Here is a 25,919-nt window from a genome sequence, read left to right as displayed (position 1 = left end):
AAGAATATATTTTTACTTACTTTCGTAGGCTGATCTCATTTCCTCTGAACTTACTAAAGACAAACAGCAAATGTAGAATGACCAAAGGGAGGGAAATGATAGAGCATTTTAACAGGTCTAAATGTATTTCATAATTATTATAATAAACAGTTGTTAGCTTATCATTGTTCATATGCAGTAGCTTTCCCTTATCCATGGTTTTGCTTTTTGCAGTTTCAGTTACCCATGGTCAACTGCATCCAGAAGTATCAAATAGAAAATTCCAGAAGTAAACAATTTGTATGTTTCAAATTTTGAGCCATTCTCAGTAGCTGTCCTGCTCTGAACCACCCAGATTGCAAATCACCCTTTTGCCTAGCTTCCCCACACTCTACACACTCCCTCCCAGTTAGTCACTACGTAGCTACTGGGTTATCAGATCGAACGTTAAAGAGATCTCTGCACTTGTGTTCAAGTAGTGCTTATTTTACTTAACAATGACACTTTCACATAAGTTTTATTACAGTACATTGTTATAATATTTCTTACTCTGGGGATCAAGATCCACCACACAATGGCTTCATTTTCATCGTCAGAACTTATCTATGACTTCTTTTGCACTAGAACTCTCTGTTGGGGGAGGGTGTCTTGACCTTGTTACAAATATCCAGTCGTGTTCCCTCCCTGTGCTCACAGTTTTCCCTTTTTGACCAATCCAATTCTACCCTTCTAGCCCAGGCCCCTCTCTTCCTGACTGCTGCTCCGTAATTTATTAACTAACACACTGCTTTGGTTATTTTACTTTACGACTTTCAATTCTTTACTGGCTGATCTTGATATAAATACACTCTCTTAGATTATAAACTCCTTGAGAGAAGGGGTCACAGCACACCCATCTCTCGTTTTCCACAGTACCTTCCAAATAATGAGATGTGTTTACTCATTATTTGACAAATATTTTTCTGATAAAAAGTGACCATTTGGATTATGTGAATATAAATATAAATTCCTTAAAAAGTTGAGTTCACAGCATTCTTCTATCTAAAAAGGTTAAAGCTGAATAATTCAGAGCAGTTGCTAGTAACTTGGGATCATCTCTGAATGAAGGCTGTCAGATAAACTTGCCATCTTGTTTTAGGTTAATGCTCATTTACAAAACATTCCCTGGCTTTAGTTTGAAAGAGGAGTTTAATATACAGCCTAGATAAGAGTCTGATCATGAAACTAGATGGTAAATACATATTGTAATGGTTCTTTCTTACCAAAGGAGATTATATGGAAGGAGTAAAATAAGCTTTAATACATCAAGAGTATATTATTGAGAACTTGAAACTTCAAATTATCACAGACCTGGGAGGACTCAAATAAGAACTGCAAAGTTTCAGCTGTAAACAAAAATCTAGGGATATCTTTTTCAATAAACTTAAAAAGAGTTCATTCAGTTAACAATTTGCAACCTGGGAAACATAGTCCTCCATATGAACTGGGAATATATTCCAAAATGGAAGGATTAGGGCAGAGTTTATAAAGGCAAAAGTTGCACCGAGCTGGTGATCAAAGAGATGGGTTGCTGGGGTAAACAAGATCATAAACTTACATTACCTGTTTTCTGATTGGTGGGAGTAACTAGACTTTCAATGGCTGGCTGACTCAGTGATGGAGCAAGTGAAGTTGTAAGGTGGGAACAATGGGTAATATATGATTAAGCATTTATCAAGTCCTGGTTTCAGCCCAGGCCTATAGAACAAAACGGCTGTCTTTGATCACACAATTACAGTACAGGGAGTATTATTTAACAAAGAAGCAAAGAGTTCAATTTATCAAACAGCACAATCAGTACAGGGGTAGGGGGAAGGGATCCGGTTCTGCAGGCAGTTCCTGAGCCCGAAAGGGCAAAGTTATGCTCTGCAAGCAGCTTTGGAGCTCAAGCTGCAAAAATTCTAAATTGGGGGCCACAAGTTATGATATGAAAGTTCTCATACCATAGCCTAACAAAATATAATCAATTCTATACCTTGTTTTTATTCAATTTTTGGCAGAATTATACATAGAAGGGTAGAATTTAGGGTATATATCTGACAGGGTGAGACTTGAGCTCTCTCTATATTTTTTAAGATTTTATTTATTTATGTTTAGAGAGCAGGGAAGGGAGAGAGAAAGAGAGGGAAAGAAATATTGAAGTGCAAGAGATACAGAGATCCGTTGCCTCTGGTGGGGACCTGGCCTGCAACCCAGGCATGTGCCTTGACTAGGAATCAAACCAGTCACCCTTTGGTCTCAGGCCAGCACTGAATCCACTAGACCACACCAATCAGGGTAAGCTCTCTTATTTTAAAAGCTATAAAGTCTAAAGAGATAATAATATCTTTAGGGCAGAAGGAAGGTAGAATTAGAAATCTGTGAATGAATCTATTGTGAGTTTTGCAAGACTGGCTAAAAAAATCTAGGGCAAGTACCATGATGTCCTTAGTTTTTTTTGTTTGGAATTAGGTGAATTGATACATAAATTCTAACTTTAATACAAAACAGAACATAATGAGTACTTTAATCGTAGGATACTAAATTACTATGTTAGAAAGTGGGAAAAAAGAGGTTAAATCAAACTAGACCAACTAGTGAAATTAATGACAGTTTCAGGACAGTTTGAGGTATGAGTAGAAGAAAATAGTAAAACTCTGGGCTGAGGAACAGCATGAATAACAGGTGTGAAGAAAGGGCATGATGGTCAATTGAGACAGTGGAATGAGGCTGAAACAAAGGTAAACTGAGGAAATAATAGGACAAAAGTTTGGAAGAGCCAGATCATAAACTACCTTATTATGCTAAGGAATTTGTAACCTGAACCACCTACTGTATTTTGCCATGTATAATTGCACATTTTGCCCAAATTTTTAAGGGAAAAATAAGGATGTGCATTATACATGGGTAGTACTAACTCTGTATCTATATAAATATTTTTCATTCTTTTATTTATGCCTATGCATTAAGTAACTCTAGAAAGCAGTAATGATAACTGTATGCAAAACAATACCCTGGAATATGTTCATTGGTTTTGTTTCTAAATATAAATCAATAAAAAATCAAATTAAAAAGTTAAAACAAAAGACTTTTTTTCTGAAAGTTTGGGCCAAAAACATGGGTGAACTATATACATGGGAGCGCATTATAGGGAACAAAGTCTGAACTGGGTTGACTTAGGAAGATTACGGTAATGGTGAAAATTAAATTTCAGTTAATTAAATTTCCAGAAGTGGGGGGGCAGGGAGAACAGGAGAGGTTCTTTATGATACTATAGAACAAAGTCATACAAAAGGATGACTAGGAGTTGTGTTTCCCATTAGCAGTAGAAGGAAAGTGTGTGTGTGTGTGTGAAAGAGAGATGGAGAGAAAGGAATGTGCATGAGCAAACTTTAGAACTCTAGTTTGAGTTAAGAGCAGCATAAAGCGAGAGATGACAGTGAACTGTATTTGGGGCACAATGATTAAGGTGTTTCCCAGCCACCCCTTGGGAAGAAAAATACAAAGGTAAAGGCTAGAGATGCATAAAAGAAAACACTCTTTAAGAGTAATTACAGGATTCTATAATATTCATGTTTGATAGCTAGAATGCTGATTCACACTAAAAGACAATGGGCAAGTCAGTATTTTAATCTGAATTTACTTTACTTCCAATTGAACTAAGATGCCAATGTTTTCTTCATGAAGACTTCTAGGAATTTTAAGGTCCTCATCTGTATTCCATTCCCCTATCAGAGAAACAAGAATTTTCTTGATACTTCTATCTTTTCTGAACCTCCTTATATGTATTTTTGTACATCAAGTCTGTTCATTCGAACTGCTTTGCACTCCCTCCCCCTTGTCTGTTCATGCTCACAGCATTTTCCTGTCAATTTCAGGCTAGCATAGCAATTCTCTTCAACTCTTGCAAATACATGGATTGACGCTGTTTTGTCTTATGAATAATTGTATTGATATGAACAGGCAAATAAGGCTCCTCCTTCCCCTTGTTTGTTTGTTTATTTATTTAGCAAATTACAAAATAATGCAACCATGTGCAGAATATTACAGGTCTTAGTAATATCTAGTTACTGGATTGTAGGTTTTTCAATTCAATTTTAAGTTATGTATTCAAGAATACTGAGGTTAAAATCACTTGAAGGCTGGGAGTGTGTTGAATGAACATTGACGATGAACCAAAAAGCCAGAAACATAGTCCTTACCTTATCTTATAACACAGCTTAGAAAGGAAAGCAAGCATTTAAAAATGGCTTTTTAAGAAATGTAATAAATTTTACAATAGAAGTATAGAAGACCAGGGAGATATTTTTGAGAACAGGCTGTCAAAATATTCTTATAAGTCACAGATTATAGAATTAATTATGCTTAAACTGTGAATGATACATTATCATCTTCATTTTATTAATTTGACCAGATTTTACGCTATGTTACAAACATTGCACAATAGAGTAGCTAAGTTAGTGCAAATCATAGGATAACTTAAAAGACTGCTTTTACTCAAATATACACATTATAATTCATTAAACTAAAAGTATGTAATTTTGTTATCTGCCACTGGAAAATTTTTAATAGCTAAACAATTTTTATTTAGAATAACAAATGATTTAAATCTTGGTGGGCAATGTTTAAATACATTTCCTCTCAGGGTTGCACTCCTAACTCTTAATAACTTATCTTTAAATATCAAATTAGAGGAGGTATTAGAATTAAGATATCTATTATAAATTCAGTGTATTTGTCACTCTTCATTTAAAACTACATATATTGACTACCTGTGATTTAAAATTAAATAAACTAGCTTAAGTTATAAAAATAAATTGGACAGAAAGTTGCATTACATAACATTCAACACTTGTACTTACTTTTTTATTTCTATAATAAATAAGAAAAAGGAGAATGACAAGAAATAATGGGATGAAGGGAGAGAGAAGACATTCTAACTTTTGTCTAAAACAGAGAATAACTTAACCATCATTAAAGGAGTACTTCCTAATTGGACTTCATCAAATATTTTTACTTTAGTAAAAGGTAAATGAGATATTAAAACTCTAGTAGGCACCATAATGAAATGCAAACTTAGAGCTGCAAAAGTTGAAACTTAATCCCTAGTTAATGTGGCTCAGGGGATTGAGTTCTGGCCAGTGAACCAAAGGGTGACCAGTTTGATTCCCAGTCAGGGCACAAGCCTGGGTTGCAGGCCAGGCCCCAGTAGGAGGTATGGGAGAGGCAACCACACATTGATTTTCTCCCTCTCTTTCTCCCTCCCTTTCCCTCTCTAAAAATAAATAAAATCTTTTTCAGAAGTTGACACTCATTTAAAAATGATATATAATTTTAAATATTTTAAAATATTTTATATTTAAATATAAATATTTGTATTCTTTTATCATGTACACAGAACAAAATTCCATATTTTCTAGATCCCTCGGTGATTTATTTATTTATTTATTTGAGGGAAGGGAAGGGAGGGAGAAAGAGAGGGAGAAAAGTGCTGATGTGAGAGAGAAGCATTGATCATTGCCTCTCACATGTGCTTTGACCCCGCAAATGACTGAACTCGCATCCTAGGCATGTGCCCTGGCAGGGAATCAAACTGGGGACTTTTTGCTTTGCTGAATGATATTCAACCAACTGAGCCCCACCAGTCAGTCAGGTCCGCTTGGTGTTTTTGGATGCTTGTCTTTTTCTCATAGATACCATTAAGAAATCTAGTACCTGATTTCATCTGTGGACAAATCCATTTTAGATAATCTTTTAAAACAGAGAATTAAACCCTTGTGTCTTTGAAAAGTCAATGAGAAAAATGACAGGCTATTTTTTTCTAAGAAAATTTTGTTTAGCCCCACCCCTAACCAAACTACCTTTAAAACAGTAAATAAAGGATCAGGAAATAGTCACTTATGACACTAAATCATCAGTAGCCCAAATGAGCATCTTCAGAATCTGAAGTGGAAAAGAGACAATGATTCATAAAGATCCAGCCCACTGAAGCTTCTGCTCTTGCCTCAAACTCAGAATTATTTCAGATAAAAGCATCTTTTTCTGCATTGTTTTCTCCAGTCTGTATTTTCCAGTATTGAAATGACTTTAGTGTAATTTTTTTTAAGATTTTATTTATTTTTAGAGAGGGAAAGGAGGGAGGGAGGGAGAGAGAGGGAGAGAGAGAGAGAGAGAGAGAGATCGATGTGCGGTTGCTGGGAGTTATGGCCTGCAACCCAGGAATGTACCCTGGCTGGGAATCGAACCTGGGACACTTTGGTTCCCAGCCCACGCTCAATCCACTGAGCTACGCCAGCCAGGGCTTAAAATGACTTTAGTGTAATTTAAAAGTATTCATTTTAGTGTGTGTGTGTGTGTGTGTGTGTAAAATGTCTTCAACAGACAAAAAAATCTTGGGGTTAGGGGTTGTTCATCAGGAAAGTAAGTTTGTAACTGGCTCACTTAGGCATTCTACAATGCTTTAGTTTAACCTTTATAAAAAATTTCTCAAATTTTCTGCATATTTAAATGTCTGTTTCCCTACTCTCCACAGATATTCATAAACAATGAATGGCATAATTCCGTGAGTGGCAAGAAATTTCCTGTCTTTAATCCTGCGACTGAGGAGAAACTCTGTGAGGTAGAAGAAGGAGATAAGGTGAGTTTCCTAACATTAGTTACATTTTATGCCAGGTTTTTGCTTGTTCCTCACCGTTCTGAGCCACCCTATTCCAAGTTCAAGTAGACATGTCAAGAAAATACAGTTTCTGGGACTGCCTGGGGAATTTTCTGTATATATGAAGGGCACTAAGAGGCAGGAAATGATGGTGAGCCTCTGCTGTGAGTGTTGCGGTGATTTTGTTTCATATTATTTTTTCTTGTTTTTCAATTGAAATAGTCTCTGGATCTATTGTACCAATAGACTGTACGTGAAATGAATGATCATATATATAAAAGCCAAGAAATCCTTTATTCATATAAAATTGTTCTTTTTTTTAAAGTTGTACAATGAAACTAAAATAATAGTTCACAGAGGACTTTTAGAATAATATATTGCTAAGTTATTTTATTAGAAATTATTAAATTAATACTTATTAGTATCTTTAATATTGAATTTTTAAAGATTTTATTTATTTATTTTTAGAGGGGAAAGAAGGAAGAAAGAGAGGAAGAGAAACATCAATGTGTGGTTGCCTCTCACACACCCCCTACTGGGAACCTGGCCCACAACCCAGGCATGTGCCCTGACTGGGAATTGACCCAGTGACCCTTTGGTTTGCAGGCTGGCACTCAGCCCACTGAGCCACACCAGCCAGGGCTTTAATATTGAATTTTAAAAATAAATTAAATTGAATCACAAATTAAAAGTGCTGTTGTTCTCTCACCAGTAAAACTAACAATAAATACCAACTTTTATTTTGTGATTTTAAAACAATTCTGAATGTTATTTTAATTTGCTACTCAAAGCCACCAGGTCAGGAAGGTACTCTTTCTAACCACTTTTACAAATGATGATGTAATAGCAGAATATAAAGGTGGAGTAATTTATTCAAGGTGACATTGCTAATAAATAATGAAATCAGCATTCAAATGCTGTCCTTTGATCCAGAACTTGTGACTGGCAGGGCTACTACCTTACTTTGTAAGATAGGGTAATTTAAATAGCCTGGGGAATGAGGAGAGTAAAACCCTTCAGAATTTTTATCTGAGCACATACCTTAAAATGTGTATGTGTTCACAGTCTAATTTGAAATGATTTTCTGGTCGTGAGTTGTCAAGCTTTAAATTTCTGTCATGTAAGATATAAAGAGGTAATTATTTTTTTCTGCATGAAAAGACTACTGGGAGATGAAGTCAGCAAAGCCCCAGGATAACACCATTCGTGACACTCTATGTTCAGTTCAATCGCCACAGTGATTCCTGCTCTTGTCAAATCTTCATTCTTTCATTTCCTCCTCCCTAATCAATGAGATCACTAACCTCCCAGTATGAAACCTTGCAAGCCTATCCCAAGATAGTGACAGACCCGAGGGGCTCTTCTGGGTTTTGGGAGGACCCTGAATTCAGGTCGCAGTCTTATCAGTACAAGTATGACCCAGGCCTTTAGGGGCAAGAGTGCAGGGTTTAGATAGAGGCGTCAATAGTTTGGGAAGTAGTGGCAGAATGGAGTGGAGACTGCTTTCAGAGTTTATTCCTGCAAGGGCTTCTCGCTGCGTCTGGGGAAGAAAATTAAGCCTTGTTTCTGGCCTCCATCACAGTCCACCCCAGTGCCCCCTCAGTGTAAGAGTTCCAACTTCATCATGTTCAGCATGGTCCCCCAAACACTGCCTCTGTGCCACAGTGGCCGTGTGGTCCTCAGGACCTCGTTTTAATCATCATCTGTAGGAAGACAACACAAGTTCCACATTTATATTTACCTTGTTTGAGCTTCTGTTCCTTTTTGGGTAAAATGGGGAGATTTCAGGGTCCCACCCACCCCTGGTGTTTGGTTCAATCATTCTAAAGTGGGGCCTGAGAATTTGTAGTTCTGATCATTTCTCAGGTGAAGCCAGTATTGCTGTTTGGGGTCTGGGAGAGGAATACACTTTAGGAACCTTATCTAAGGTATTAAACCACGTGTTATGTCTCCTCTCAGGTGTTAGCATTTAATAAGGGGCATGTTCATTGATAGGTGAAAAGTTAATGATTGGAAACCAAGCTGTGATAGTCACTCTACACCTCTAAGAAAGATTATAAGACCATACTAAGGCTGAGAAATACCAATGACACCTGGAGACTTATTCTGGAAGACTCAGAAGTCTGTATGTCTTGGGAGCCATTCCTAGAGATTAAAAAAAAAATTCTTCACATTCAACCAAGAGAAATAGTTTTTATCAGAGACTTCTAGAGATGTGCACAGCACTACGTTACCTCAAATATCTGTCTAGTTGCCTGAGTGGCTCTGTCAGCCCTGGGGGAGGTGGAAAAAACAATAAAGGTCAAGGTAAGGGTACAATTGGGCCCCTGACAGCTGCCTACTCTTTCTCCCCAGAGGTACAAATGCTACTCAGGAGGGAGACTGCACAGCTTTTTGCAGTTGGCAAGTAACAAAAGAAAAAAAATGCTCTGGGCCTGGACATCTCATTTTGGCTTTTGGGTTCAGTTTCAACCGGTAAAACAAATCTGAGCCTGGAGTTCCAGTAGAAATCTTTTCAGGCAATCTGAGGTCTTGGCATCGTTAGTGGGATTTGCTTTCTTTCTCAGGTGCAGTAAGGGCGAGCTGATGACCGTGCCAGAAGCTGTAAAACTATTTGTCATTTATTTGCTTTGTGTTTATTGACGATTACTCCCACTCAGAGGAGAGCAGAAAACCTATGTAAGTGTCAATCAAGGACACTCATTCACAGCCAGCAAAGCTGCAAATTAGGTCATAATACTAATCACATTGGCTGATACTTGACACTCAAGTTAAATTGCTTATGATATAAAATGCTCCTGGTTGACAACTGCTGGACATGTAGTACTCTCGTCATCATATTCCTTTTTGAAATGATCGACTATTATTTGTTTTTAAGTAATTATTGCTGTTTTCACAAGTTTGGTGACAAAAAAGTAGTAACTTTTAACATTGCTTTGTGAAAGGTAGAAATCTACTAAATTACATAGAGTAAATCTAATGTTCTGGAACTGATTCTTTAGATAATGAGCCAAGAGGTGTTAAGGACTTAATTGATGAGCGGACTGAAACTAACAATGGGCTATATACTGCCTTTCAATGAGATTATAAAGAAAAGAGGAGTGGGAAGGACAAATGGAGGTCACAAAGCAAAGCACAGATGTAGGTGGGGACTGTTTTCTTTTCACTTTGGGGGTTCTTTGAGGCTATATTGACTAATTCTAAAAACTGCTTTTAATACTAAAGCATGACGTACCAAATAATTGCTGGAGATAAAAGTAAAAGTTCCTTAAAATAAGTGCTATGACTGACTGGTGTAAAAGTGAATGAGATCTAATAACTCTTCTCTCCAAATCTGAATGGATTTAGTATGGAAATGCATAGTCTAGGAGTGATGGAAGAGTTTAGTTCTTCTGTAACTATGCTTACAAGGCATTTGATAATTTTTCATCATTTATGTTATCTTTGCACATTCAGCTTTGGTCCCTTACTTTAAAAAAGAACATTTTAACCCCTAAGCAGAAAAATGTGTTATTGACCGTAGCAAATCTGATTTAATGAACCAGGCTGTGCTCTGGTTAATTCAAAAATTATGACCTTGGAATATGTTTGCCATAGAATAAAAATTGAAGAAATGCTAGTCCTAGAATTAAAAAAAGAAGACCTTTATACCTAATAGTTTTGATTAATGTAAAAGTTTTGTTGTATAATTAAATCAATTAAAATTATTTATCATTTAAACTTAATATAAGCAAATTATTATAATAAGGAGCATTTTATAGAAATTCTTACATTTTATATATAAACTAATATATATAAATTCTTATATATAAGAATTCTTATGTATATAAATCCTTATATATACATATTATTATATTTTATATATAATCTTATATGTTTAAAATTCTTGATTTTATAAGGAGAATCCTTATAAGAATCAATGTAACATGATGAATTTATAAAATAGGTAACAAATTATTAAATATTTATTAAATATCAATTGTAGGCATGAAACAAAGGAAATGTTATAGCTTATAATACAGATAACAATATATATTTGTTGCAAAAGAGATCACTATCAGCACAGTCTTGCAAAGCTATAAAACTGGATTTTGGAGTGAGGATCAAATTTTAGTTGATGTGCTCATGCTGTGTTTCATGCCTGGCCAAACAAGGGTCATGGTGCTTAACTACAGCAATGATTATAAGCTTATAGAGGGTTTAGCTTAGTGTCTGGAGCTCAGTGGGTTCTTAACTAGTAGCTATTATCAAGCTGGATTAGTCTGGTAAGGATTTAGGTAGATTGTGGTATTTCGGCTGGCTCTTAAAGAATATACAGGACTTCGAAAGTAAAAGGGATGTGCTGATAGAATGTTCTAGGCCAGGAGAATTACAAAAGCGAAGGTGAGGAGTTGTGCCAGCTGTAGTAGAAAAAATGTGAACACAGGTTTGACTAGGTGAGGCGGGACTCAAAATGTTGGACCTTGAACATCAGAAAGAGGAGTTTGACCTTAGGACTGTACGCAAGAGAGGGTCAGTTGCAAATATGTGAAAGGGAAAGTAGTAAAATAAAAAAATATTTGCAGAAGGTTAGCCTGGTAGAAATAGGCAAGACAGTTTGGGGAGAGCAGAGTATGAATGAAGTTGGGAAGGCTAGCAACAATATGAGATAATAATGGCCTAAAATAATACAGGGCCATGAAAACTGAAAGGATGAGAATATACTAGAACTGCTGAGAGTTATTTTAAGGCTGTTTTGACAGTTACAACTACAATAGCAATTGCTACCATATAATGAAGCCTTAATCTAATGTCTGCCACATAGAAAATATGTTTCAAGTGTTACAGTGTTTAATCTTCAAAACAACTCTATGAGGTAACTTATTCCTGCTTTAAAGATAAGAAAACTGAAGCTTAGAAACATCACATCACAATACATTGCACTTCAGAATATTTTTTTACATTTTACAATATACCAGAGTGCTTATTTTGTTGTATATCTCTCCCATTCTGTTGGAATTTTCAAAAGGGCAATTCTTTACATCAGTATTTCATTGTTAGCAGCCCAATGATAAGAATACAGAACATCCAAGGAGGCACACACCAAGGCACATCATAATTACATCAGCCAAGATTAAAGATAAGGAGAAAAATCTTAAAAGTAGCAAGAAAAAGGAGACAGTTACCTACAAAGGAGTTTCCATCAGACTGTCAGCTGATTTCTCAAAAGAGACCTTGCAAGCAAGAAGGGACTGGAAAGAAGTATTCCAAGTCATGAAGGGCAAAGACCTACATCCAAGATTGCTCTATCCAGCAAAGCTTTAATTTAGAATGAAAGGGCATATAAAGTACTTCTCAGATAAGGTCAAGTTAAAGGAGTTCACCATCACCAAGGCTTTATTATATGAAATATTAAAGGGACTTGTCTGAGAAAAAATAAATAAAAAATATGAAGAGTAAAATGACAACAAACTCACAGCTATTAACAACCAAACCTAAAAACAACAACAACAACAACAACAACCTAAGCAAACAGCTAGAACAGGAACAGAATCACAGAAATGGAGATCACACGGAGGGAGTTGGGGGCGGGGAGGAAGAATGCTACAGAACAGAGAATTTAGTAGATTTTAGTGAGTTGGATGGATAGATGGATGGATGGGCGGTTGGATGACTGAAAGCTTACATAGCTAGTATGTGAGGAACCAGAATTCACACCTGGGTTGTCTTATTTCAAAGCTGTACAGTAACCACCATTACTCTATTTCTGTGCCTATAAGATAGAATGTAAGATGTGAGGGAAATACAAGCATGATTCAAAGGACATGACCAAAAGAACATCTTTATTTATAGCAGCATTCTCCAGGGATATACTTCCCATGTGTCAGAGTTACCTGTCTTGGAGCAAGTTTTTCCAGAGCCCAGAATGCCTATGAAAAACCATATTTGGCTAAGGGCAATGTCAGAACACTGAGCAGAAGGATCCAAATGAAAGCTGTGTCACACAGACCTGTTTAAACACATCGTAGCATATATTTTATAAGCTATGGTATCCACATAGCATGCTGGCAATTTCAGGTTCTTATGGTTTACTTTTTTATTTTTCAACAGTGCTCTCCAAATATAACTTGGAAAAGGTTAGAATCCATGGCACAAAACAATGTCCAGACATAAGCAATCATTGTGATTAACTGAATGCCCAGAATATGATGGTACATATGTATGTTTCTCAGGAAGGGCAAGTAGCAATGTGTATATTTTATTGTACATGCCCATCATTCTCTCAGGTTAGGCAGTGCAGTATACAACTGTATGATGTATTATAGTGAAAGAATGTTTGCTTGTGGTCTATAAATATCATCATTTATTCAGACTAGATTACACTTCTAAAATTTCTCTCTCACCCCAGATCTTCCTAGTATGCTGATAAATACTGCAAAAACATGTATTTGTTTGTATTGTAATTTGCAGGCTTGTAAGTTTAGGGTTTCTTTATTGAATACCGCCGAAGGAAGAGCTCAGAAGGGGTCTGAATCAGAATCTGCAGGGAATGGAGTGGCCGTGGAAAAGTATGTAACTGAGATGGACTAGCAAAGAGGAGGAATGTTAAACCCAGTTCAATAGAGAGTGAGAAGGCATGGAGGCTAGACTGAGCATGGCATTGCTTGATGACTTGACTTTTACTTGAAGTAATGCAATTTTAAGCAATGCCTTATGAAAAAGAAAAACTTGGCCTCTTTATCTAGCTAGGGATTGAAAAAGATCTTTTTGTATCCAGTTGGGAAATGAGAGATTCTTACATACAGACCCTTCTCTATGCCAGTTTCACTGTCTGTATAGCTCTGTGCCCTTTTTCCACTTCACAAAAGGAACGAACAATGTGTTTATATGGTTTCTTCCTCTATAGCAAAGCCAAGTTCTTATTCACCCTTTGGCAGGTTCTTCATGAGAGGGTGTACAGGTCGTAGAGTCACCAGAGGTTACAGAAGATAGTCACTCTTTTAGATCTTGGGCTTTCCCTGGAGCTTGGGAAACCAAGTCACCAACGCGTTACAGTGCAGTGGTGAAGAGCCAAGTCTCCACTGTCAGATTGGCTCCACGTTCAGCTACTGATCCCGGACAAACCTCCCTTCTCTCTTTGCTTCAGTTTCTTCATCTGTAAAGTGGGGAACATATGTATCTGAAAATTATTGAGTTCATATGTGTGAAGTAATTAGAACCTTACTTGACATACGGCACTCAAATTATAGCAACTCTTAAAATATAATATTTTTATCCTCAAAAATCAAGCACATACTATGTGTGGGAAAGTCATCTTTCCAAAGAGTAGGCAGCAGGTACAATTCGAGTGTACAGTAATTGCTTTGATACAGTGTGCTAGACTTTGGGCTAATGAAGACACAGTGCCTGTTTATGAGGTGCTTTAGTCTATTTTATGGGGTTATTGCCACTGGATATGTTTAACCTACTAAATGAATTGCTTTTGACTTGCAGGAGGATGTTAACAAAGCAGTGAAGGCTGCACGACAGGCTTTTCAGATTGGCTCTCCATGGCGTACTATGGATGCTTCAGAGAGGGGACGGCTCCTCTACAAGTTGGCTGATCTAATTGAGAGAGACCGTCTGCTGCTGGCAGTAAGTATTAACCAAAGTGGACAGGTAGTGGGATCTCTAGAAAACACTCATTGTTTGGATTGCAAGTCATTTTGATTTCAGTGATCACTACATACTCTCTACAAAGACATCAAAGGGAATTTATCTACCAGCTCTCACACAGAAACATTACCATTGAGTTTATCCTTAGAGAGTAATCTGTGCTCTGGTTCTGGATGATGTTAACTTCTACTCCCAGAATAGATTCTATAGACTAAACTCTGGCAAACCCCTAGATAAAACAAATTGAACAAATTTCTTTCTTTTACTCTGGAGTTTCTCAGAATGATGAACAAGGAAAAATGCAGTGTGAATATCCGAGAATAATATGCTGGATTTCTCTAATTTACTTGACCACTGACCTCTTTGAGTAGGAAATCTCACAGAGCTTTTTAAAGGTGCCCAAAATATTTCTTTAAAATCAATCTTATTTCTCCTTAATCTAACCCTCTAAGATAGTTAATAAATGGCCACTTTTTCCCTTCCTTAAATGAATATGTTTACAATTTTTTTGACCAAATTATGTTCCCTTTACAGGTAGAAAAGTGAGGGAGCAATAAAGAAAAAATTCATTCATGTGTTTATAAAAATTATGTTTTTATGTATACTGCTTTTTTGTAACAATCTAGCAGTTAGATGAGTCAGCACATGAAGTGGATAGGGGAGACTCCTTCCTTGTTATTCTCATTTGGGTATTACAGTGAAGCTAATTTAACACAAACCAAGATCAGGTTTCAGAGTACATTTTTATTGCCTTTTGAATCTTAAACTAGCAGCAACAAAGAGGCTTACATATTTTTAAAAATCAACATTAGCAATTACAGTTCCTCAAAAGACCATTTATTACACTCAAAGTGTACAAAACTATGGAATTAGACAATACATACAATAAAACTAAATTGACCAAAATGTTCTGTAGGAAAAAAGAAGAGTTTGCCAAAAGTTGCTTCTCTTCTTTATCTGATCTGTGGATTACACAGTGTTGACTGCCTTTGTCAGCACGAGATCCTAAGGGGAAAAAAGAACAGGCATACAAAAACCATGTTTGATTGAATTTTGAGATACTGTACAGTATAAGGCAGAGACAGAAGATTGTATAACAGATGAGGAACAAGTTTAATAGCTTACTACCTGTACATTCCTGCCTCAGAGAATAGTAGGTTCCAAACAGCTTATTAAAGTTCTGCTTGAGAAAGGGAGGAGAAGAGGAGAGAGGTCATCCTATAATGGCTAGGGCAATGGACTAGAAAATGTGGAACTTCACAGCCTGACCATTCAAATAAAAATTACGATAATAGTGGCGAAGCTGGGAGTCTCATAATTAAAAATTCTTCTGAAGAAACTCATGGATGAAAGATCCATGGATCTCTTAGTTTTGTGTGAATTGACTGGTTCTCTCCAGATAGAATGCAAAAATTAAAAATTATTATTGAGGCATTATCAATAATCACTGACATTGAATTGTCGCCCACATTTGCATTATACAAGAGACATGTTGTTGGAACCCTGAACTGTCTCAGGAGATTAGGTGTCCCTCTTACTAGCTGTGTGTATATCAAATTTTGACCACTACCTAGAGAGTCAATGACTTGCAGGACATTCAGATGAAGATAGAAGGAGCACCAGGGTTTAGAAACCAGAATCTTACTAACCTTTCTATCCAGATCTTGCTAGGTGACCTTGAGCAAATCAGAGCAAGTCATTTCAATGCCTTTTTGAGTCTCCTTTTTAAGAAGAAGAGGTTAGACAAAATAGATTTGGAAATCTATTTCCAAAATTTTCTAGGACATCATTATTCAAAATATTAACTATACAGGGTCTGTCCAGAAGCTATCCAGCCATGTAATATGAAAAATAGAGACATTTATTAAAGAAGACACAAGATTCAAGAAACACTATTCATAGGACAATGAGGCCTCAGTCTCCTTCAAAGTAGGTATTTAGGACCTCACACAGTTCTCCCAATCGCCATCAGCTGCCCCATTGTGTTTTCCTGAATCTCACTAACAGTCTGAAACTTTTTCCCTTTCAAAGGTGACTTTAGTTTGGGGAAAAGCCAGAAGTTATGGGGCTGTAGGGGGGCTGAGTCATCTGGGTGAATTGATGTTTCACCAAAAAATTGCATGAGACATGATGCATGAGCCAGCACAAGCTGCCAATCATAGATTGCCCATAGCTGCAGCCTTCTGAAGTCATCCAAATAGTTTTTGTGGAGGAATGTTCAAGCTTAATGCAAAATCTGTTGGAGATTCATTGCTCTACTCACGCAGTCATTTTGAATGTGATGGCCACACAGTACACATGCTCACTCAGTAGTGTCTACCGCCCCCACTGACGAGTACAGTGAAGTTGCCATTGTTCACACATGCGCATTCCAGTCCATTCTCCTTAGCTGCCGGGTTACATCAATGTTGTTCAAACTGTTCTTGTTATATTAACAATGGTTTGACTTTTTCTAAGCAGACCTCATATATATTTAATGTAAAAATTTACAGAGGTCTAGATTTGAGGTTTGATTTCTTTTTCAGACAATGGAGTCAATGAATGGTGGAAAACTATTTGCCAATGCATATCTGATGGATTTAGGAGGCTGCATAAAGACATTACGCTACTGTGCAGGGTGGGCTGACAAGATCCAGGGTCGCACAATACCTATTGGTGAGTAGCTTTGACAAACAACTGGGGTGAGGGTAATAGTGAGGAGATTACTGTAGAGCTGAGTAATTCCAAACACTCTCTTTTAAAGATGTCAACCAGGTAAACCGAAATTATTGTCTTTTCTTGACTTTGAGACAATGCAGTTCTGAACCTGGAAGTTCGGCTAAGATTCACAACTAGCTTTTGAAATTGTTTCGGCATAATTGTGCAAAAGATAACACAATTGATATTTTAGAAAATAGGAAAGTGAGAACATTCTTATTCCTGATTTACTAACTTGAGGCAATTTTCTACAAGCCCAAACTTTTCAAAGCTGGTCTCTGAAATTATTTATGTGGGTTTTATTCTAATAGTGGTATTTATACCTTTTCTAAATGATAATTATTTAAGCCATTTTGCACATTCCAGTGTGAGTCAAGTTATGGTCATCTGTGCCTAGTCTAACTCAGTATAGTTACATCAGATTAGTTAAACAAACCAGTTCACAGTGATTGTTTCAAGTAGCTTCAAAGCAAAATGGGACTGTGTTTATAGCTCTATTTAAGAATTTGTGTGAGTGAATGGTTATTTTGTGTTTTAGTATTTTAGCAGAGTATGCACATAATAGGATGAAAATATTTAAAAAGCATCACTTTCCAACATTATGAGTAGAATTTGATTCATATGAACTTACTGACTATAGGAATATAGCACCCTCCAGGTCTGGCCTCGATGGGCACTTTCAATGTAATTAGAGCATTCACCAGGTTAGAAGTGATAGCCAAGAAGTTAAAAGGGAGAATGAGACCATGGTAATACCAAGACATGTGGCTATTTTAGAAACTCTTACTTAACACTTTGACAAAATGGCAGAAGGCATTTGAAGTACCAATAGATTTTGATAAGGAGCCTTCTTGCTATGATAACCAAGAAGTTTTGTGGGAACTAGAATAGAAAACACAAAACACAATGTAACCTCAGGATGACCACATCAAACGTTGAGGCATATTAATCAATCAAATCCAGACTGAAAAGAAATGCCTTTTACTTCAGGCATCTTCTTCATGGATTAAGAGGGTTTGCTTTTATAATTTGATAGACAAAAAACAAACAAACAAGCAAAAAACATTTTAAAACAAGCCAGTAAGAAAGAGTTATTGCTCATAAGACAATGTTTTTCTAATTCTGCTGCTTTTCAATATTACCATTGTTTAAATAATATTACTTAAAAAAATTCCACCCTGGCTCAGTGGATTGAGCACTGGCCTGCAAACCAAAAAGTTACAGGTTCGATTCCCAGTCTGAGTACATGTCTGGGTTGCAGCCCAGGTTCCCTAGTTAGGGGTGTGCGAGAGGCAACCAATGGATGCATCTCTCGCACCTGGATGTTTCTTTCCCTCTCTTTCTCCCTCCCTTCCCCTCTCCCTAAAATGTAAATAAATAAAATCTTTTTTAAAAATCCATCATTACTGGTAGATCTTAGAGGTTTCAGAAACAGAATTTTAAGAGTTCTTTTCTTAGTCGAATAACTTTTACTTTCCTTTCTCATGAAAGAAAGGAAACTTTGAGAATAACGATGATTTAGAAAACTGTCCTTCTATATGGTGAAAGGTAGAATTAAATATCTTTCAGATCTTTTCCATTTTTGCATTTTGGTTCTGGCCTAATTCAGTTTTATGATTTCTCTCATTTCAAATTACTATTTAAAGGCTCAAATTTTTATTTTGTAAATAGTTGGAGATATTTTCTTTTTTTGTTATTGTTGTCTATACCTTCCTCTAACATCAGCCCCAAACTAATATTTCATGAATGTCAATCACATTTGTCTATAAAGGATTATGTGTTTTATTTTCCAGATGGAAACTTTTTTAGTTACACAAGACATGAGCCTATTGGTGTGTGTGGCCAAATCATTCCTGTAAGTTGGTCTCTTATATAACTTTCAATCTTAAAAAGAAAATGAGCTCTAATTCTATTTCAGTTTGTAATGAAGTTTTTTGTAGTGCAAATGGGTGCTTAGATATTTGCTAAATCTGAAGCAAATATAGTAACTGTTGAACTTGTATCTCCCTGTGACTGAGTTCCATGCATATGAATTAGATAGTCCAGACACTTATCTATACACTGCATACCTCCAAGTGTGTTTCAATATTACAACATCAAAAAATCTTGACCTTCTACTCAATGGTTTTTTCCAAAATGTTGTATTATATACTCTTTTTGAGACTCTTTGTTTTTAAAAAGCAGTATTATATACTCACTTCAAATGCAGAGTGAATTTTTAAAATTAAAATGGAAGAAACTCTTGGAGCACTGTATGGAATATCCTCACTTTAGATAAGCTGCTTTGACACTTCAAATTCCTCTCAGAAAAGGTAGTATTTTGTGCAAAATCATGAAGATTTTCTCTTAAGCCCAACAAATAGAAAACTAGCTAAATGATTTCACTTTAACTGACATCTTCCAAAGGCCAAATGAAAAGATGGTAAGATGTCCCAAAGTTTTAGATGAGGAATAATAATGACATCTTCTGCACCAATGAGACTGAAATGTATACATATAAACATTTTGAATGAAATTTCTTATTAGTTCAAAAATTCCAATCAAGTACATAAAAACTGCACAATCCCAAATACAATTAGTAGCTAACATTTACTGCCCTCCTATGATGAACCGGTCACTGTATTTGGCCCCCTTTCTCTATGACTCCCCAGGACAACTTTCTGAGGTAGAGAAGACTTGTATCAACCCTTATAGATGATGAACTCGTGCAGATAGAGCACACAACTTGTCTGATTCACATGGTTTGTCGGTGGTTGAGCTGAGATTTGAACCAAGCTCTTGGCCTTCAGACCCTAGATGTCTTTGTCTTTGTCTTAGAAACAAATGCTACTTGGGTAAATAGTTACAATAGCTGACCTACATACAGAGAGGGAGGAATAATCACATTTATAAACGTTTACAGATAACTTAGAACATGTTTAACAGTAAGGCTTGATTTTCAAACCATGCAGTGATTTTTTTTTCCTTGTAGAAAAAACTTAATAGCACTTGATAACATGTTGCGGCTTCCTCCTGCCCCTGTTCTGTGTCTGGTTTCTTTGGAACTTCTTGGCATTTACGAGTTGCCTTTTGGCAATGATCTTAATTAGAATACCCCAGATGATTAAACAAAACTACTACAGTTGTCATTTAACATCTACAGGAAGTATATAATGTAGAAGTTACATCAGTGAATGTGACTTTCAGCAATACAAAGACTCTGTTGTTACCTATTGTTTTCCAGTGGAATTTCCCGTTGGTTATGCTAATTTGGAAGATAGGGCCTGCCCTTAGCTGTGGAAACACTGTGGTTCTCAAACCGGCAGAGCAAACTCCTCTCACTGCTCTTCACGTGGCCTCTTTAATAAAAGAGGTAAGTTTCCGAAATCAAAACATGCACAAAACTCAGGAGTTACAATAGGAAGACCTCATTGGCTGCTACTGTAAACTGCATGACCTGCACCGGTTCCTGTCCAGTGGTTCAGACACACCATCCCGGTCTTGGCTGTCATCTCTGCTGCTATTCGATCCAAATGAACCTCTGGCCAAATGGGACAGGAAGCCAGGCTCTAAAGCTGCATATCAGTCACCTCGTGATCACATTTTGGTTTCTTTAACCCAATTCTCATGAATGCCCATTCATGTTAAAATTGATATAACTTTGGTTTATAATTGCCACAAATGGACTGGAGTCGCTGCAAATTTGTTTAAACTAGGCCATCTGAAGTTTGAAGGCCTCTGTGCCAATATGCTTGCTGGTAATATTGGGCCACATTATTTTAAACATATCTACCCATGATGGGATATGTTAGTATTCTCTTTTTTATTGTGGTTTCCTTTAAATGTACCATCTCAGTCATTAGAAACATAAATTTAGGACTACTGAACCCACATTTTAGAAATACTCTTCAGCCCTGGCTGGTGAGGCTCAGTGGATTGAGCATGGGCTGCAAACCAAAGGGTTGCTGGTTCAATTCCCAGTCAGGGTACATGCATGGGTTGCGGGGCCAGGTCCCCAGTGGGGGACACGCAAAAGGCAACCACACATTGCTGTTTCTCTCCCTCTCTTTCTCCTTTCCTTCCTCTCTCTCTAAATAAATAAATAAATAAAATCTTTTTAAAAAATAAAAAATAAAAATACTCTTCACCTCAAATTTTAAAAAGTCAAAATACAGAGCAGATTTACAGTTGCTGGAGAGGAGAGGTTTGAGAAACTGGGTGAAAAAAGTGAAGGGAGTAAGTACAGATTAGTAGTTGCAAAATAGTCGCAGAGATGTAAAGTACAGCACAGGGACTATATATAGTCAATGATATTGTAAAGCCTGTGTATTGTGCCAGGTGGGTATTTAAAACATCAGGGGGAACATTGTTGTAAAGCATGTGATTGTCTAAACATTATGCTGTACACCAGAAACTAATACAGAATAATATTGAATGTAAACTGTAATTGAAAAAATAAAATTTTAAAAAGTGAGTGCAGAGGTTGAGTTAAAGGGAGCAAAGAGGAAAGGGGAATGAAGGCCATCTGTAATAGTGCCAACAATAAAAAAAGAAAAGAAATCAAGGTATTTTTATGCAAATAACATGCAATTTTAATGTGCCCTTGTCACTTGCCATACTGTTTTCTACCTGATAATTCTTTAACTAGGAATAAAATCAGTCAGTTCAGCGTAATCATGAATGCCTGATGGTTCTCATCGATACTTATTAAATAATGGCAATGGAAATTTACAACCTGGGTGGTATGCCCTGAACAATCAACAGCTAGCAACTGAAATGTGGGATCCCTTTAGCTTCTTGTTTTTGCTTTCCTTTTATGTGAGTAATTTACAAAACACTTCTGTACATACGTTCCTCCTGTGTTATATTATGCAATTTGAGACAGCTGTCACTGGATCCATGCTCTGTGAGAGCCAAACAGATTGACTCTGAAAAAAAATGGCCCCTCAACAACACAACCAACCCTGGAAGTTATTTTAAGTGGGTTAACAAGTGATAAAAATAGTAGTAGTCGTAGTAGTAGTAGTAGTAGTAGTAGTAGTAAATACAACCACCAACCACTTATGTGAATCTTCTTTGGTATAGAAATTCATACGGTTAATGAAGTGGCAGCTTTGATCCCATGTTCTCCTCTTTTTTTCATGGGAACAAATTCTCACAACTTTTTCTTGCATCTTTTAGGCAGGGTTTCCTCCTGGAGTTGTGAACATCGTCCCTGGTTACGGGCCAACTGCAGGGGCTGCCATTTCGTCTCACATGGATGTGGACAAAGTGGCCTTCACCGGATCTACACAGGTAACATCGTCTACTTAGGCCGGCAGTTTAAGAAGTCTGCATTTCCAGCTGTCAGAAGCATGTTTTATGGAACCATTTTAACACGGACATTTCCTTAAAAACAAAGTTCTTGCTAATGATTTGCTTCTCATTCTAACCTTCAAACGTGTTTATAGAACATAAGCAGATGTAGTTGAGGTGAAATGAAATACCTATTACCAACTTAGAAGCACTGGAGTGAACTGTTTCCAGTGTATTTACTACTTTCCCTGATGAGAAATAGGACCAATGAGACCTTGTTATATGATTGGGGACAGTTTATTATAGAAAATATAAGTTAGGCTACAATGATTTGTATGAAATGATTTCAATCATTTCATTGTATGTATAATGAATTGCATTTGTATAATACAAAACTGTAGATTATAAAATTTAAATAGCAGAACCTCACCCTTAACTCCTTATTTGGGGCTCTCTCTTCTGCCATCATTCTGAAAGACTAGTAGCTCATCTACCCTGGATGTTACTGCCGGCCCAGACTAACTTTTCTGCCTCTCTGGCTCCACCTGGTTAAGGAGCAGGGCCTCGGCCATGGGTACTGCAATGAGAGGCAGGAGGGAGAGAAGAGGACATTAGCTGGAAGGTGGAGTTTGGGGGAAAGGATTCCCACCAGTTGAGATGATTTTTCTATCACAGTCAAAAGAAAGTGGTGAAACCATCCTGTATGAAGAAAAAAAAAACATTTTGAGTCATTTTATAAGATTATATGACATTGTCAGATGTTTAATACAAAACATAATGAATGCCTCTTACAGGTATATAGTATAGAGGATGAGCTAGAATAACCTCTTCTTAGAAAGCTACTGGCATGAATGAGAAATGAGGCAGGATGTGATGAGGTAGAAAGATGTGTGTGAAGTGCTGTAAGGGAGTGCACAGGAGAGAATAATGGTGTTTAAATGCGGACTAAGACTTGTGCTGGGTTTGAACAGTGGTTACTTTTTTTAATTTCCTGAAGATCAAGAGACAAGAACATTCTAGATACTGAGGAAAAACTAATTGTACTACTTTATACTCTGATTACACACTCCAATGTAAAGATACATTTTCATAGAGAACTCAAATGGTATAAAATCAAATTTTATTTTTCCCAATCTTTTAAAAATGAGGTGAATATATATTTCTTCTTGTTTATTTTTTAAATAGATACAGAGTAGAAAAGGTTTGCATTATGCAAACCCATAACTGAGGTAAGGGAAAGCCAAAACCACATTCAGGATTCTGTGGGTAAAACAACTGGGAATGTTCAAGACATGGCAAGAAATTAAAAAATGGTGAGGTCATAGGTTGAGATCATAGCAGAGCAGGTAAAGGCCAGAAGGCACAAATCCCTCAGCCTAGCATTCTAGACCCACCTCAGTAGGAACTCCATGCACATTTCCAGCTGTGGATCTCACGCCTACTCATTTCTCCAGCTCATCTGGGTCAGGAGCTATACTCCCCTGATCTCACCTCCAGCATCATTGACTGTCAGTCTTGGCTCATCCCTGAGCCCCTAGAGCATTCTGGGGACACTTTACCTACCAACCAAAAAACCTTGAGAGCAGAAGTCTAGGAAACACCCAGGGTCAAATTCTGACTCTACCCCTCTTAGTAGTATGTCTTCCAAAAGTTAAGTATTCTTGCTAAATTTGAGTTTCTTCATTTGTAAAATGGAAATAATTATGTCTGCCTTTTTGAGCAGTACAGAATAAAACTGAATGAGCTAATAAGTAGTAAAACATTTAGTACCATAACAAGTACTTAGGAAATGGCACAGTTTTTATGTGTGTTCTGTATGCATTTCCATGTCCTTATTCCTTCCCTCATCCCTCCATGTCTCACACTGGCTTAGGAGTTGTGAGGGAAGAGGTAATCACTTCCTAATCATGCCACGTGCCTTTTCATTCCTCCAGGCTTTTGCTCCTAAAAGACCACAATCTACTGTAACATGGATCCCACCACATGTCCCCTTTCAGGCTTTCTCTGCAGTCCCAGAAGCATCCCATCTGTGTTCCTATTGTCCATAACATGTAATTGTTATAGTGTATGCTCATTGTTTTCTCATATCCTCTCTTCTTTGTTGACTATCCTCAAAGAGTGTCTTATTCATTGTTATCTCCAGAAACCAGCACAGTAACTACTTCTAAATAAGTATCAAAAAATTTAAGTTGCCTAAGGTGATTTGTAAAGCTACAGAAAAATCAATCTTTCTGAATTCTTTTAGCTTCGGGTTTGTTACCTGGCAGGTAGGGAACTTACCAAATGGCGTAAAAGAGGCAAACTATGGATTACATTTCTTGTGGTGATTGTAGCAATGAATCTCATTTTAAAAATGCTTCTGGCAAGGCCTGAATTTTAATGTCCCACTGGATTCATTTAAAACAGAATCCAACCCACCTAGTAGAGGATACAATAAGTTAAAATGCTTTTAGGAGCATTTGCTACTTCTGCCCCACATGGCCATACCACAGTTTTATGGCACACACTGTTTACCATAATCTTAATAGTTCTTATCTTTTCTTGATTGCAGACTACTTTGGGAAAAATGATGAACCTTTACATTTTTCCCAGTTAAGGGAAGAAAATCATAGGACAAAAATTGATGTTTTCTTGTTTTGACTTTAGCTATACTTTGGGGAAACTCCACCAATCCTTCATATTTGCCATCTGACCTGGCACTAAGTAAAGATGTAATCTTTCTACTTCACTCCCAGCTCTGACCATTCTTCAGACTAGTTCTTTTGACATCTGTACCTGTTTAAAAAATGCCTCTGATCTTACTTTTTTGCCCAAGACAAAAATTGTCTACTTCAATAAAGTTTCTTTAGTAAACCTTTCTAAGGAAAAAAAAAAAGAACACAAAAGAAAAAAAAAGGATGCAGAAAAAAATGTATAGCAAATTCAAAATGTAAAAGGCAAGGCGTATTATCTGAGAAATAGGAAATTCTTAATTGACTTAAATGAAAATTCAGTTGTTTAGGGTTGTCATAAGAAGTACGTGTGATTCAAATGGGATACAACAAAAATTTCAGGTGGGGTTTTTCCACTGCAAGTCTAGTTTTAATTTACTTTTATTAATCTTAGGGGTTTGATTTAGTCCCATAAATCTTTAAAGAAGATGACAACATTAGCAATTTAATTAATGTTCGCTCTGTAATATAGTCAGTTCAGTAACCACATAAAATTTAAACACTCATTCAGCAAGCATCTACTTATCTTTGGTCAGTTGGGATAGATACTTTTTATTAAAATCTGATGTGTTGAGAAGGAAATGAGACAAAGAATAAAAGAAGCAAACTAAAATGAATCCTCTTTTCAAAAAAATGCGAAGATCATTTTAGAGCATTAAGACTTTAATACAAAAGTATAATAGCTATAACACGGGCCAGGTTTCAGAGATGGGAAATAAAAACAAGTACAGAAAATAATCTTGTTGGGAAGAGATCCATGAAAAAAATAAATTAAAACAATGTCTTTCTCTGAAGAGAGGCAACTAGCACTAAAGAAGAACCCAGAACAGTAGGATCCCAAATAACTAAAGTAAGAGCACAGAGCGCAGATCCAATTTCTTTCTTCTAACTCCACTACTCAAAGGTGTAGAAGGAGAGAGCGGAAGGTCTGTCAGTCAATCAACAGTTAA

General features: G+C 36.7%; 1 protein-coding gene across 1 annotated transcript in view; it reads left to right on the top strand.

The window, feature by feature from the left end:
- ALDH1A1 (aldehyde dehydrogenase 1 family member A1) overlaps nt 1-25,919 on the top strand; it is a 53,785-nt gene that overhangs the window by 8,683 nt on the left and 19,183 nt on the right. Inside the window, exons 2-7 of the mRNA XM_028521437.2 lie at nt 6,530-6,634; nt 14,126-14,266; nt 16,813-16,942; nt 18,778-18,839; nt 20,208-20,336; nt 22,145-22,258. Coding sequence (XP_028377238.1) covers nt 6,530-6,634; nt 14,126-14,266; nt 16,813-16,942; nt 18,778-18,839; nt 20,208-20,336; nt 22,145-22,258 — 681 coding nt within the window. The remainder of the gene's footprint in view (nt 1-6,529; nt 6,635-14,125; nt 14,267-16,812; nt 16,943-18,777; nt 18,840-20,207; nt 20,337-22,144; nt 22,259-25,919) is intronic.

Source organism: Phyllostomus discolor, chromosome 3, assembly GCF_004126475.2.
Source record: "Phyllostomus discolor isolate MPI-MPIP mPhyDis1 chromosome 3, mPhyDis1.pri.v3, whole genome shotgun sequence".
In the NCBI taxonomy this organism is placed as follows: Eukaryota; Metazoa; Chordata; class Mammalia; order Chiroptera; family Phyllostomidae; genus Phyllostomus; species Phyllostomus discolor.
The sequence above is the reverse complement of the archived record's forward strand: the minus strand, read 5'-3'. Positions and strand labels throughout refer to the sequence as shown.